We start from the raw sequence: 13,522 nt of genomic DNA on the forward strand, positions 1-13,522 counted from the left end.
TTTAGAAATGTAATAGATTATAGATGACTAGTTACCCTATGTAAAATGTAATAAGTAATGCAACTATTTCAATAACTAATTCAAAGTAATGTAGCCTACCTTATTACATGTGATTCCTTTATGATTACTTTTCTAATTTTCTAATGGATGTTTTCAACTGTTAAGGTGTTTTTCATGGATACTGACATGATTTATAAGGGAGATCATTTCTTATAAAGCAAGATGGCATTAATTGGTTCTGTGATATCATTTAAGCCCACCTGAGTTCCAAATGAGCCCACGTCATGATTTATTTACAAAATATATTGTTTTCAAACAATTAAAGACAGTAATATATGTATTCAGTAACATGTTAAATGTTAAAAAATTAGGAAAAAGACCTCCTGAGAATATGTAACCCGCTTTGTAATCATCATTTTCATAAGTAACTGTAATTTAACAAATGTAACAAAAAAATGTCTTGTCAAATGTTTCATTTCCATGTAAGATGCAAGAAAGGGAAAGTGTATTGTCTACAAGAGGCCAAGCCATACAGAAGCAAGGTTGAAGTAATGACCCAAGCAAAAGCAGATTTATTTCTTGATGATGATGAATACTCTTATACATACAACTCTTAAAAACATAAAATATTACCTTTAAAATATATCAGGAATGGCTGTTGTCACACAGTTCATCACATCATATTAAAATAACACGCTGTAATCAAAATTACAAAACAGACAAAGCCACATCACACCACTGTTCTTGCCAAGTCTTCCAAGGCCAGGAACCTGATCAGTTTGAACTCAAAGTCAATGGGACGTTCACTGGGAGGCCTATAGTTCCCTCTCATTGATGAGCTCAGGTAAGGAATGAGTGCACAGTTCTCTTCAAATGTGGCCAGCTGCTTTTTGTACTTCTGGCGAATGTAGTCTGGGCTCTTGTGGTTGAAAGCTGTAGAAAAGTGACGAAAGAAAAACAAAAGAAACAGCACTGGTGTAAAAATACTCATTACATTACAGCTTAAAATTCAGGATTTATAGGATTATATTTATTCATTATGAAGGATTGCCCTCCTTGGAACAAAGGGATACCCATATCTAGGAAACATTGTTTAATATCCTTAACATTATTATTATTATTAAGTTTAAGAAATTCATACATGATTTATTTTGAACAAAGGTGAACCTTGACATCTTGTTTACCTTTCAGATAGTAGGCCACATACAGGAGAGCTGATCTCTGTATACTGAGGAAAGGATACTTCGGTTTGAGACACCCAACAGCTGTCATGGCCTTGATGACTGCCACTGCCACACCCTAAAATGACAGGCTTAAGTCAAAGCAGGGCAGAAATCTCAGAGATACATTTCAGAAATGTATGTTACATGTTGACATTGCTACAAATCTCTGCAGACAGGACTATTACAGAATACCAATCTATTTTTCAGGAGTATGTGAGTGTATCCGACCTGCTCCAGGTAGCCCAACGTCGGAAGGGAGGTGAGGGGTACAGGCTCACAAAGAGGAGGAACTTTACTGGGTAACTTCTGGTCCCAGTAGGTTTCCGGAGCCCTTGAAATAAAACACCATGTTTCACTGAATAGACCAATACTTGTTGAGGCCAAATAATATTACACTGTCTTTATGAAAAGTAGACTCATGAATGCATGAACAAATATAGCACTGTTTTTTCACAACTGAAACATGCAGTACAAAGATATTGTTCCGCACCTTAGAAACTTGTCCTGTTTCGCCTTTGTCTCAAAAATGTAGATTTGCTCTCTGTATTCCACAGCATATTCCACGTTTCCTCGAACCAGAGCTTCATACCTAATGACAAGCAAACATTGTGAAACTCTGCCCAAAAATTTCAATTAAAATTTTATAACATTTATTGATTATGATGAAAATGTCTAGAGTACATGTTTTCAAAAAAGACTTTTGAATGATGCATCTAGTGAATAGGGCAAAAGACCACTCTTCAATTAATAAAGTTTTTATAAATACAATCCATTAAAAAGTAGCAGTTTGGCCATTGTTAGTACATACTATCCATTAAAAACATACATTTTTGAACAGGCAGAAATCTTTTTGCGCCCATATAGCTTTTAGTTTTTTTTTAGTTTTTTTATTATTATTTTTTTTTTTAGTATTTTTACATGCTTTCCAGCAAGAGTGAATAGTGTACCTCTGCTTTCCATCCAGATAAGTGACAGGGCAGAAGCCCTTCATCTCAACTTGCTGTGGGAACTTGTTCTTCACCTGAATCTCATTTAGCTTTTTTGGTAGCAAGTGGGGTTCTGGGAGAGTGTGGGAACAGCCAGGAGTCACAAATTGATCTGGAGATGCGAGGAACCTCTGTTGTTGGGACGGTAAAATGTTACAGTTTCAACATACATTTATTTAACTGTTCAATGTTCAAATGAGTCCAGATGCAAAAGTTTGTTTTTATCTTAAAGATGTAGTCTTAAAGATGTGTGACTGTATGACATGTAAATAATGAAATCAACTGGGTAATGACAGAAATCATGCACAGAATATGAAGGGAAGAAAATCTGTTTGACTGATTAATTTCGCTTGAAATTGTCTATTTAAACATCTGTGTCCAAGTGTCTTTTAGAATTGAAGCACACTTACCTCTAGATGGTCACTGCCACACATTTTGTAATAATGTGCATTGTACTCAGCTGCATGTGCCAGGGATGCAGTTTCTGAGCAGTCCACCAGATGATGATATAGAGCCAGGCAGACCGGGCAGTACAGCCCAAACTCGCCAAGTCGACATTGCAGCTCTTCAGGTGTAATGCACAACTTGTTGATGCAGGCTGCATGTCCTGCAAAATTAACATGCATGGTAAAAGTTTAATATGTATTATCATTTTACAGTATTTTATCCACTAGACAGTCCTGCTGTCACAAACCTTGCTGAGCTGCATACAAACATATTAGCTTCTGCTCTTCAAGAACTTACCGCTTCGGGTCCTCTCCAGGTAGCGGTGGATGTATTTCATGCTGATGCTGACCTCCTTTAAGATGCTGTCCCAGATGCACCATTTACTTTTTAATCCACTGAGCTGGATCCAGTTCTGATACTGTTGTTGGAAGTGCTGCCTCACATGCTCCACCTCCTGCTTGTAACAGGAGTTACGAATGTGAAGAATCTCTGAGCTGTCGTGCATCAGGTGAGGCCTGCAGTGGGCGAAAGAACAGGAAAAAAATGAATTATTATGTTGGAAGGTTTGTGGTTGAAACAGACTTGACATGACATGATTTGTTATGTGTTGTTGTATGGGGTGTGTGTGTGTTTTCTGACTTGTTGGGCTTCATCTTGTCCACGAGGCCTCTCTTCAACACCTCCACTGTGTCCATCTCCAGCTCAACTACTATCATGGGGATGATGCTCCGAGACCCCATTAGTTCTGCCTGCTTAAGTGTCATTGGAAAACCATCCAACACATATCTGAAATACCAAACAAGTAATTGTTGTCAAGCAGGAAAATATCGTGCAGTTTTCATAGTAAGCAGGAATACAGTCTGGCTCTTGAAGTGATTTATATAAGACAAAAGTTAGGATCTTTTCGGACCTTGACTTTTAAGAGCCATTATGTAGCATTATTCTGACTTTCCTTTTTGGTTGCCTATGTAAAGCATTATAGGGACACTTAACACTTAGTCTCACCCTCGAGTGCTGCAGGCCGTGCTCATGAGCGCCATCTCCAGACACTGAATGGCCAGTTCATCAGGCACAACAAGGCCCTGGAAGAGATGCCTTTTCATCTGGATAGCCAGATAAGAGTGCTCCCAAGTGTTAAGAACCATACGCATAACACCACCGATGGACAGCCGAGCTAAGCCATACTTCTGAGCAAACATCTGTGCCACTGGGGAGGGATAAATACAAAGTGACAAAAATGCAGACAAAGAATAAAAGAAAGAGGAGATAGAGTATGCGAAAGCATAAAGGAACATTAACCTTGAGTAGATCATCGCTTACCAGTAGTTTTGCCAGATTTGGTAGGTCCAACAACAGCTATTTTCACAGGAAGGGATGAGATGGGCTTTGGCAGCCTGAGGTATCTTAAGGGGTTGAGCATAAATGTGTTGCGGTTCTCCTTAGATGCAAAGAAGTAGATATACTGATAGAAGAGCAGGGGATACGTGGTATTGAGAGGCCACTGCAGTGGATGGATTAAGTCTCCTTCTTTGTATTGCTGTGTGGATATAACAACACCATGTTACAATACACTAAGTACAGGAAATTGGTGTTCTACAGATTCACAGCACAAGAGAGAAACTTGTATTTAAAATCACATTTTGAGCTTTTGTTGATGATAAAAAAATAATCCCCTTATCCCATAGATGCTAAAAAAATGTTGACGTCATCTCAAAGTCATGTCTACCTTGATTGGGTCCCAGCAGCCGAAGGCACTGTGGTGCTTGTAGGAGGAGAACAGGAGCTTAAGTGCCAGGGTGTATGAGATGGGTTGGCATTGTTGGAGGAGCGATTCTCTGTTGGTCAGCAGAGGCTGGATTTTATGGAGCAGCTGATGCCGCACAATCCGCAGCTTGCGGGATGCACTGATTGACACCTTGGGTATGTTTTGTTCACTCAGTAACTCCTGATTAGAGAAACAAAAACCCAACACACGTCATGGTCACAGTTTGTCATTTTGATTGGAACAGAGGGACGGGTCTCATCTAATATGAGTCTGTCAGAGGGCAGACGCCCTTTGTTTTTATTTCACTTCCTCCCTTAACTAATCTGTTATACAATACAATATTTCTCCACAGTACTGGACATTTCATTTGCAGTATTCTTTGTGTCTTGTAATGTACAGTGTCTATATTTGTTTTTTATTCTTAATTAGACAGCCATAAGCTTGCTCCAAACAACATTTAATTGTACTTGTGCCAATAAAGTTATTTTATCTTATCTTAGCTATCTTATCTTTTCTGCTGATGCTGGGATGGACAATGAATCGTAACCCCCATACTTGAAGTATTTTGGTTAAGGTTGTCTGTCTGTCTACATCTATTTGTTAATCTAAATGAAATCAATGCCAAGAAGAGGAATTGTGGATCCCTTTTCCTGTTGGCAATCAAGGCATTAAGTATATTGTATGTAGTGGCCTCTTAGTAACTTGGTAATGAAATTCCTTAGACCTTACAACTAATCATTTTACTTGTGCTACCTGTACCGTGACATAGATATTGTTAGAAATGCTAGCACAAATACATGCATGCTTATCTGACTAGTTAGGTGCCTTCATGGTGTTGTGTGTCTTTGTACCGTCACAGTAACAAGATTGTTGTCATCTGTCACAAAACGCTCTTCTATCTCCATCTCCAGTCTCTCAGTAGCAGCTTGTTCAGTTTCGTCACTCTCCATGTCATCATTTTCCTCTTCCAGAGGGAACTCCTCTTCCAACATGGCCTCTATTTCATCCTCTATGTTGTCTTCTGCTTCATCCTCGTCCTCATCTTCTTCATCCTCCATAAGCTGCTTGGTTAGGAGACAGGGAATGGCAGAGAGGGGGTTAACCAGTGATGGAGAGGGGATGACAGTGGTTATAATGTGATTGCTTACCTTAGTTTTGACTAACGTAGCGCCTTTCTCTTCCATGAGTTCAGCCCTTCTCTTGGCAATGCTCTCATCCTGTACCAAAGACATTGTTGTAATTGTGCCACATAGTCACTAAATCTGTTTGGTAATGAAGATGGTAGAAAATGTATACTACCAAATTATCACTTGCTTACCCGATTCTTTTTACGTAGTTCATGGAGGAGTTTCAGCTGTGCTTCACGGTGGTTGCGGCGCACGCGCCACCTCTCCAGATATGTCGGCAACAGACGACTCTGAACATCTGTGACTTCCACCGTCATGGTTACCACAACATCAGGGAAAAGCTGTCTCTGCGACATGTAGTCCACCTCATCAGGAATTTGAGGGAATCCCTCCAAGATAAAACCTGTAGACCTAAAAGAGTACGTTCAGATAAACAAATGACTAGAAAGTATAAAGAGAGCACAGGGGACTGATAAGATTATATTTATTTATTAAGGAGGAAAAAATGGGGCAAGAAATGTGTGTTTGTGTGTGTGTGTGTGTGTGTGTGTGTGTGTGTGTGTGTGTACAAATACATGTAAGGCTCCTGTTTCCAGTATGATCCAACAACCATATCCAGGATCTGTGGAGGCAGTGGCTCTCCATCAGACAAATAGGCTTTGATGGCCTTTTCCTCATCTGTCAGATCCACTTCCTGTTGTAGACACACAAATACAAACGCACACTATTGTGCCACTGCGACCAAGGTTGAATTCAGTGTCAATAAAATCATAATTCACAGATTAATGGTTCTAAAGGCTACCCAAAACATTGGAAAACAGAGGTGGTACAGAGAACACTGACTTCCATGTTGATAGAGGTATCATCTGTCTCCTCCTCCTCTTCCTCCCCCATGGCTTCCTTTATCAGGGCATCCAAGTCCTCAGGAGACTCCTCTGAAGATTCTACCTCATCAGCGTAAGGCACCCGCTGCGTTGTCTTGGCCATCATGAGCATTTGGAGCTGCTCCTTGAACTGAATATGGAAGAGGCCAAGTTGCTGGGCAAGCCACTCACCTTGAGTAGTCTTCCCTGACCCTCGGGTGCCGAGCAAAAAGATCCGTAGGGCAGGAGGCTTGGATAAAAAAAAGTGCGGATCAGGTTTTTTTTTTGTGTGTTTATTATTATATGATTTCCTCTTTTTGTCTCATATCAGATTGTACCTTGAGAGGCTCTGTCTGTGCAACAAATTGTTCAGGGTTTTGAAGGAAGGATTCCCTGGCTTCTTCGCTGGAGAAATAGTAGGTCCTCTGTCGGTACTTGGCTGCAATTTCATCTGTACAAGGCCGCAGGATGTTGTGGTTTTTGAAGGTCACAGGGCAGAAATGATTTGTATCACCTAATAATCTCTTGGCTGTTGTGTCCCCCTGGTTTCATTTAGACAGAGGAGAAAAAACAAAAAATGTAAATTACGTATTGTTTTCTGATGCTGTAAAGGCCTGTATCTTCATTTATAAAGGCTTCAGCTCGTCAATTGTAAATACAAATATAAACTTGTAGTTTAGAAATGCAAAAAAGTTATTGATTGGGGTTTTAAAATGAAAAGACTTCTGTTTACTTCATCCTCTTCTGCTGTGTCATTGTCATTGCTGGCTTCCTCAGCTCTCTCCAGCTCTGCTAAGGCCTCAGTATCCTCCGTCTCCTCGTCCAGGTCCACCCCTGTCACCTCCCAGGCCGCATACTTGAAGGGTTCTACAGAACATTTTAAAACATCTATCATAAATATGTATATATATATGTACTTTATACTTGAAACTAACCAGGCAAATTGCACATCTTTACTTAGATATAACTGCTCACTAATATTAACTTCATAGCTGTTTACTTGTTTCCTTATTTATGCAGTGCCAGAAATGATGCTCATGAATTCAACTAGTGCACCTTATATTACAAAAATAGTTGCAGTAGTTGAAACATTAAAAACACCTAAATTAGAAAAACCTGAAAGACCACAGATTTTTCAGGTGTAAGAAAATTAAGACTAAGATTTTAAAGGATTATACACACTCTCCATCTGATGGATCATCTCTTTAAGCAGGTCCTCGGGTGTCTCGCTGCTAATCTCTAGTATTGAGTGACTGGCAGGTAAAGAGGATCGCATTTGCTCCCATTCTGACACAAACTGTTGCAGTTGCAGTTTATAGTCATTCATCTCCGGGCCGTCTGGATAACCCAGCTTCCAGTTATCTGGTAGTATCACAGCTTGAGCAACACACACGGAAGAAGAGAGTCACAGAGGAAAAGTTAACTTCTGCTTTTGGAGCACTAATAGGCCTACATAGGAAACTAAGTAAATATAACATTTAATAAAAATGTCTTACCTTCCTTTTCAATTCTGTCAGACTGTGCTGTGTTGTCAGTCTCCAATTGCTCGGGATTTTCTGCAAAGAAAATCAATAAATGTAATAAAAACAATGCTAATTAAATTCTAAAGGATCCAGCAGCCTATGTGAATTTGGGCTGCTTAACACTGACAGAAAATGAATACCTTCAGGCTCTTCGACAACTGTGTCTAGATTTGACACCAGATCTGCAGGCTTGTCCTCTACCTCAGATTCCTGCACCTTGTTTTTTCTTAAATAGAGAGAAAATTAAGCTGAATACAATCCAGCTCAGACTGAATTTGAAATCACACAATTTTATAGCATCACTTCAGCTGCACTCACAAGGCCTCTTTCTCCTTCTCTGCCTGCAACCTCATCCTTACTGCATTGTCCACGCTCTCCTTATTGTTCTCATACAATCTGCTCAAAACTTTTAAACACATTAGTGCAACCATGAGCAGCTAACATGTACCATAAACAGTGAAGGACATCTAAAGCCCAAATATATATTTAAAAATGCTTCTGATAAGTTGTTTCTGTGTCTCGTACCTTGATTTCCATCACTGTCTTTGAGACAGAAGATCATGTCTGGCAGGATTCCAGCTTTTTGTAAAGCATCCATTTGGGAACGGTTTTTGGGAAAGTTGTCAAGCACCCAGCCAGTCCTGAGCTCTGAATCAGTGTCTGCCTCTTCAATCTGTGACATAAATCTTATTAGCAACATTACTTCAAAGTGTTTTATAAATATATAAAATGAGATTTGTGTCATATCATTGTTTATTTTAGAGTTTAATTGGTATGTGCGTTTTAGAGACTGAAGATAAACAATAGTTTCAACTTCCTGGTACAATATTATGTTTGTGTATTGATAAATTCAATCAATTTGAGAAAGTTCTAACCACAGACACAAACAATGGTTTTGTAACCTGGAACGCAGAGGCATAAGCCTTGCTTAAACATGCTGTCATGTTTCACACCTTTTGACATACCTCTTTTATACGCTTCTCCAGCACCTCTGCATACAGTCCTAAGGGAGATGTACTCATATATTTAGCATCCTCCAGCGCACTAAGCACCATGGCTTTCACTTCTGGATGATCCTCTGTCACTGAGGATAGCAGAAAACATTTGCACACAAACACAGCTGTAAATACTGCAGTATGTTTAAAGAATTGAAAAGAGGAAAAAATGTCATGTCTGTCTGTATGTGTATTTGTCAGAGAGAGAATATTTAACATCTACCTTCCACAGTACTTGTTATATCTGATGAAATAAAATATCAGAACAGTAATTCAAACACACAGAAAGAACTTTGTATTACAGTTATTGCAAAACGCTTATTCTGTTGCCTCCATTTTTATACAAGAAAAAACAGTAAAATAATCATTATCAATATCAACCAAGCTCAACGTACCCAAATTCTGTTCGTCATCCATCTTCATCTTGATTTTCTCTATGGCAATCTGTGTGTTCTCCTTTTTGACCTTCTCAAGCCTCTCCTGCTCAACCTTGGCCAGAACTGGCTGCACCAGTTCGTTCATATCAAGCACCAGTGCGTTATAGTACTGAGCTAGAAGCTTACATAGGGTGCTCTTGCCTGCCAGTGGGGGTCCAATAATGGAAACCCTGCAAGGGGCTCTGGGCATTGGAGAAAGCAAGTACCGTCTGGGGTTTGTAACAAATTTCTGGTAGGCCTCCTCAGATGAAAGGACGTAGAGTTTGTCCTGGAAGCTGTACAGGGGTCGATAAGAGAGATGGTTGACACTTTCAACCAGCCTCACTTTAAACTACTGCATAGATTGTCGTCATGAGCACTCACCCCACAGATAATCCAGGCCTGCCAGGAATGATCATGCCTTCCTTCAGAGCAACAGGACATGTTCGGCCCCAGCGGCTCCTTTTCCACCTAAAGCTAGGGGCCACAACTCTGGAGGAAGCCATGATTCTCAGAAGATCCTCCTTGAAAAGAGATGGACACAGATTAAACCACATAGTTACATTAGGAGTTGATTCAATGGGGAGGGTAGGTATATAAAAATCCCCAACAGGTACAAGATGTGAATATGTTCAATAATGGAAGACCGTTTCAACATCTTCTGGCAATTCTTCATCATCCTGCTGGTGGAGGAGGAGGGGAATGGAGACACGCTGTATTGCCATGGATCCAACACGGGACATAACAGACTAGAGGTGAACAATCGACAAACTAAAATCAGCCAGCAGAATTAATGGATAGTCAAACAGAACTTATTTCTATTTATTTCTGACTATGGTTCATTTATCTTTGTGTCTTACTGAGTGCAGCTCTTCAGGTGTGTTGTTTCCATCCAACTCCAACAGGTAGAGGGGGTTGTGGTCTGTCATGTAGTCCTGAAACAAGAATACCAGTTATTTGGGCTTAAAGTTTAATCTAGTTAGCAGAGTGTATTTAACTGTATTAGTGGGGTGATTCATTTTAACCCCTCATTTAAACTGAATTCTAAATAGGGACCAGAGGTTTGGATCAGGCTACGCTGATCTGTCCCAACATCTGTTCCTAAGCAGTAATATATCAGGTGACATGTTGTAGATATCACTTGTCTGATTCTGACATACTTGATACATATTTTACACTGCATGGGGCACGCTCTTTAATATCTCAGAAAAAGTGACTTTATTTTTTTACAAAATATAGAAAGATGATGCAGCGTACATTTTGTATCGAAATAATACACCATATTTACCCCCCTTTATTATGTATTACACTGATAATTATGAAGGGGTTTCTCTAATTAACGGTTAAGATTTTAACTGAATGTAACATCTCTGGTTACACTGATCCAACATTACCAAAACATAAAGAAAATGACCGAAACACTTTTATTCTGTAGAATCTGACATTCAACATGAAAATACTCATAACTCAACTCAATGGCTCCACTGTGCATGGAGAATCACATTATTTCATTTCTTAATTAATATGTGAGCCATAATGTTTGAGAATTTGTGCAGCAGAAGTGATTCACCTCCAGTGGTCTGAGAACGGTATTCTTGTATGTGTTGATTCTATGAGATGCATTTTTGTCCAGATTCTCTGGTGTCCACACCATCTGGTCAATAATATCCTTTTGGAGTTCTTCTTCTGTAGCCTGCAACTAGAATAAATGTTATGAGTGTGGTTAGAGATCCTGACTTGCATACTGCACACTGCATACTTGTTGACATGTGAAAACAATTAAAGGAATACAGCTTTTGATTGTTACACCCCATTCAGGTACACACTTGCCAGTTTTATTATTAGAAATACTAGGTAAAGTATCTTTAACAACATGAAAAACCAAAATTAAACAATTTGAATGTGTCCAAATGATACAACATAAGGGGAATTTTTGATTATAAGAACTAATTACACCTATTGGCGAAATTTGTTTTTCCATGAGCCGTACCTGCTCCTCCTCGTCCTCAACGTCTTCATCTTTGTTCTCCTTCTTCTTGTTAAACACATCATCATGTGTCCACTGATGTCTGTTGTACAGCTGCCCTGTCTCTGGGTGCTGCTTCTGCCCTGACAGCCTCTGGACCAGGTCCTTGTCTGCACACTGGTGGAAGAGCGCAGATTCATAGATTCATATTCTAACCATTCACAAATAGTGATACAGTGATAGTTTTCAAAACCTTACCTTTTAAAATGTAAACATTCATTATAATTATAATACTATGTTAGCTTTAATCAATTATCTTACATGGAAATAAAACCATATAAAAAGGTATACAATAAGTAAATCACTTTGTTAAGTGAAAAAGGCTGCAGCTGCATGAGTAACCTTAATGTTGATGATGAAATCAGGTGTTAGCTTGAGGTTTTTGATCAGCTCAATCTGCTCACAAATCTTCAGACACTCCTCTGACATGCACGGTAGGCAGCTCAGTACATATCCTGTATCACAACAAATACAGTATATTATCAAATGCGCTCACTCTGGTGCTTTCAATAACATTTTACTGTGCAATCATTGCTGCTCATATAAGCACTTTCTGTACCACAAGTGATTAAATAATAAGTTGCATGGCTTACCGTAGTGCTCCACATTTGGTGAGTTAAGTTTGGCGAGTATGAGCTGGAGCACTATGTCTTCTGGTATGCTTCTCCCCTCAGACAAGATATCCAAGAGCTAAAATGGTCAGACAGACTATATGGAAAAAACATAATGCACAAAAGGGACAATAACATGTTCTATACTCACCTCTTTGCCTTCCTTTGTTTTATTTTTGATATGTGTGTTGAGCAGATCTGTGTCTGTAATACAGAAAAAGATGATAAATATCTGAATTGATGTACATATGAATGACATGTTGGGACAGAGACCAAAGAATACAGGAATTGCACTTACCATCAATCAAAATACACTTCCAGGACTCTGCAATTTTCTTGGCCAAGGTAGATTTGCCAACACCCTGCAACAAAAAATGCCAATAAAGTGTTATTATATTTTAAGACTTTATACGTTTGAAGATTTTCCATAGACATGGAAGTATCAAGAAAGAAACTTTGCATTGCAGTGGTTCAGTTGTGTGGGCTGGGAACTGCGCCCTCCATGATGTCTGTAGTTTTGGACTGGGGACTGAGACATTTTAATCTTTTATACAGCACCCAGCAATGTTCATTGTTTATTTATATTCTTACAGGCACTTAACATTTGAACATTCAAACACTGTTACACATTTTTGAGAAAACCTTCATGTGCATTTCATTTGCTAAGTGATAACAGTATGCACATTTCATTTTTTTGTGTTTCTTGTACCTAATATAATATTGATTTATCATTTATCTACATGCCTGGGTGGGACTGGGCATATTTTCTGATAACAAATTAACTAAAATTATCTAAACTGGAGATGATGATGGAACATTTCCTCATGATTTTCCTCAATAGTTTACATGAGGCAGACCATTGGTCACCATAATGTTATCAGTAATGTCCAAATTGAATGAAAAATATTTAAGAGCCCCTTGTGTGTAGGCAATTTTCTTTTTTGTTTGTATGTTTAAATAGCCTATTTAAATATTTGATACCCAGCACCTTAAGTAAGGGTGTAGCTACACAAAATTACATATCGGATTGTATTTAATTACATTCAGTTTCACAAAACGAATCTAAATAAATCACTAATATTTACATGCGGTCATTTGTGGTTCAACTGTTGTGTGTGTGTGTGTGTGTGTGTGTGTGTGTGTGTGTGTTTGTATGTAAGAGTGTGAAATTACCGGTCTCCCAACTATCATGAAGCAGGTAGGTTTAGCCAGAAGTCTCTCTCTGTCAGCGTCATCCTCTATTAGGTTGTCCACTAACGTTAAATGGTCCATTTTAGCTTCTGGATAGCATTAGTGTACACAAACAGAATATTTTAAATGTCATGAACAGAAAGAGTTCATAATTCAAGAGAAGTTAACTTACCATTACTTTGGGACATTTCGCTATCCTTTATTACTTTCATCAGTAGCATTAACTGTGTCACCTAATGTTAAATAGCTAGCCAAGGTTACGAAGAATGTTGTTGCCATAGCAACAAACAAACTAAGCCACATAGCCAGTCAATGGTATCACATTAACAATTAACAAGTTACTTTGTGG

At 38.9% G+C, this 13,522-nt stretch overlaps 1 protein-coding gene across 1 annotated transcript; it reads right to left on the reverse strand.

Annotated features, from left to right (window-relative positions):
- Positions 1-730: 730 nt before the first annotated feature.
- Positions 731-13,361, reverse strand: ak9 (adenylate kinase 9). Its single transcript, XM_053336689.1, has 37 exons — positions 13,346-13,361; positions 13,156-13,262; positions 12,281-12,344; positions 12,134-12,186; positions 11,965-12,061; positions 11,714-11,826; positions 11,336-11,488; positions 10,916-11,038; positions 10,206-10,280; positions 9,993-10,094; positions 9,730-9,869; positions 9,325-9,641; positions 9,153-9,173; positions 8,900-9,012; positions 8,460-8,607; positions 8,253-8,340; positions 8,075-8,160; positions 7,888-7,934; positions 7,594-7,789; positions 7,145-7,278; positions 6,750-6,953; positions 6,392-6,661; positions 6,124-6,242; positions 5,740-5,959; positions 5,570-5,638; positions 5,273-5,485; positions 4,383-4,601; positions 3,977-4,193; positions 3,662-3,863; positions 3,296-3,442; positions 2,954-3,171; positions 2,620-2,816; positions 2,171-2,340; positions 1,714-1,812; positions 1,452-1,554; positions 1,185-1,299; positions 731-933 (listed from the first exon to the last, which is right to left on the reverse strand). Exons 1-37 carry the CDS (start codon positions 13,359-13,361, stop codon positions 731-733), a joined length of 5,178 nt encoding a protein of 1,725 aa, XP_053192664.1.
- Positions 13,362-13,522: the final 161 nt, after the last annotated feature.

The sequence above is a fragment of the Scomber japonicus genome, chromosome 17 (genome assembly GCF_027409825.1).
Source record: "Scomber japonicus isolate fScoJap1 chromosome 17, fScoJap1.pri, whole genome shotgun sequence".
Lineage (NCBI taxonomy): Eukaryota > Metazoa > Chordata > Actinopteri > Scombriformes > Scombridae > Scomber > Scomber japonicus.

Excerpts from the sequence above, each read along its gene's own strand:
- ak9 (XM_053336689.1), bottom strand. Across the intron at positions 4,194-4,382 it reads GCTGCTGGGACCCAATCAAG|CAATACAAAGAAGGAGACTT; the intron begins GTAGACATGACT and ends ATATCCACACAG. Across the intron at positions 2,341-2,619 it reads GTGGCAGTGACCATCTAGAG|AGGTTCCTCGCATCTCCAGA; the intron begins GTAAGTGTGCTT and ends TCCCAACAACAG.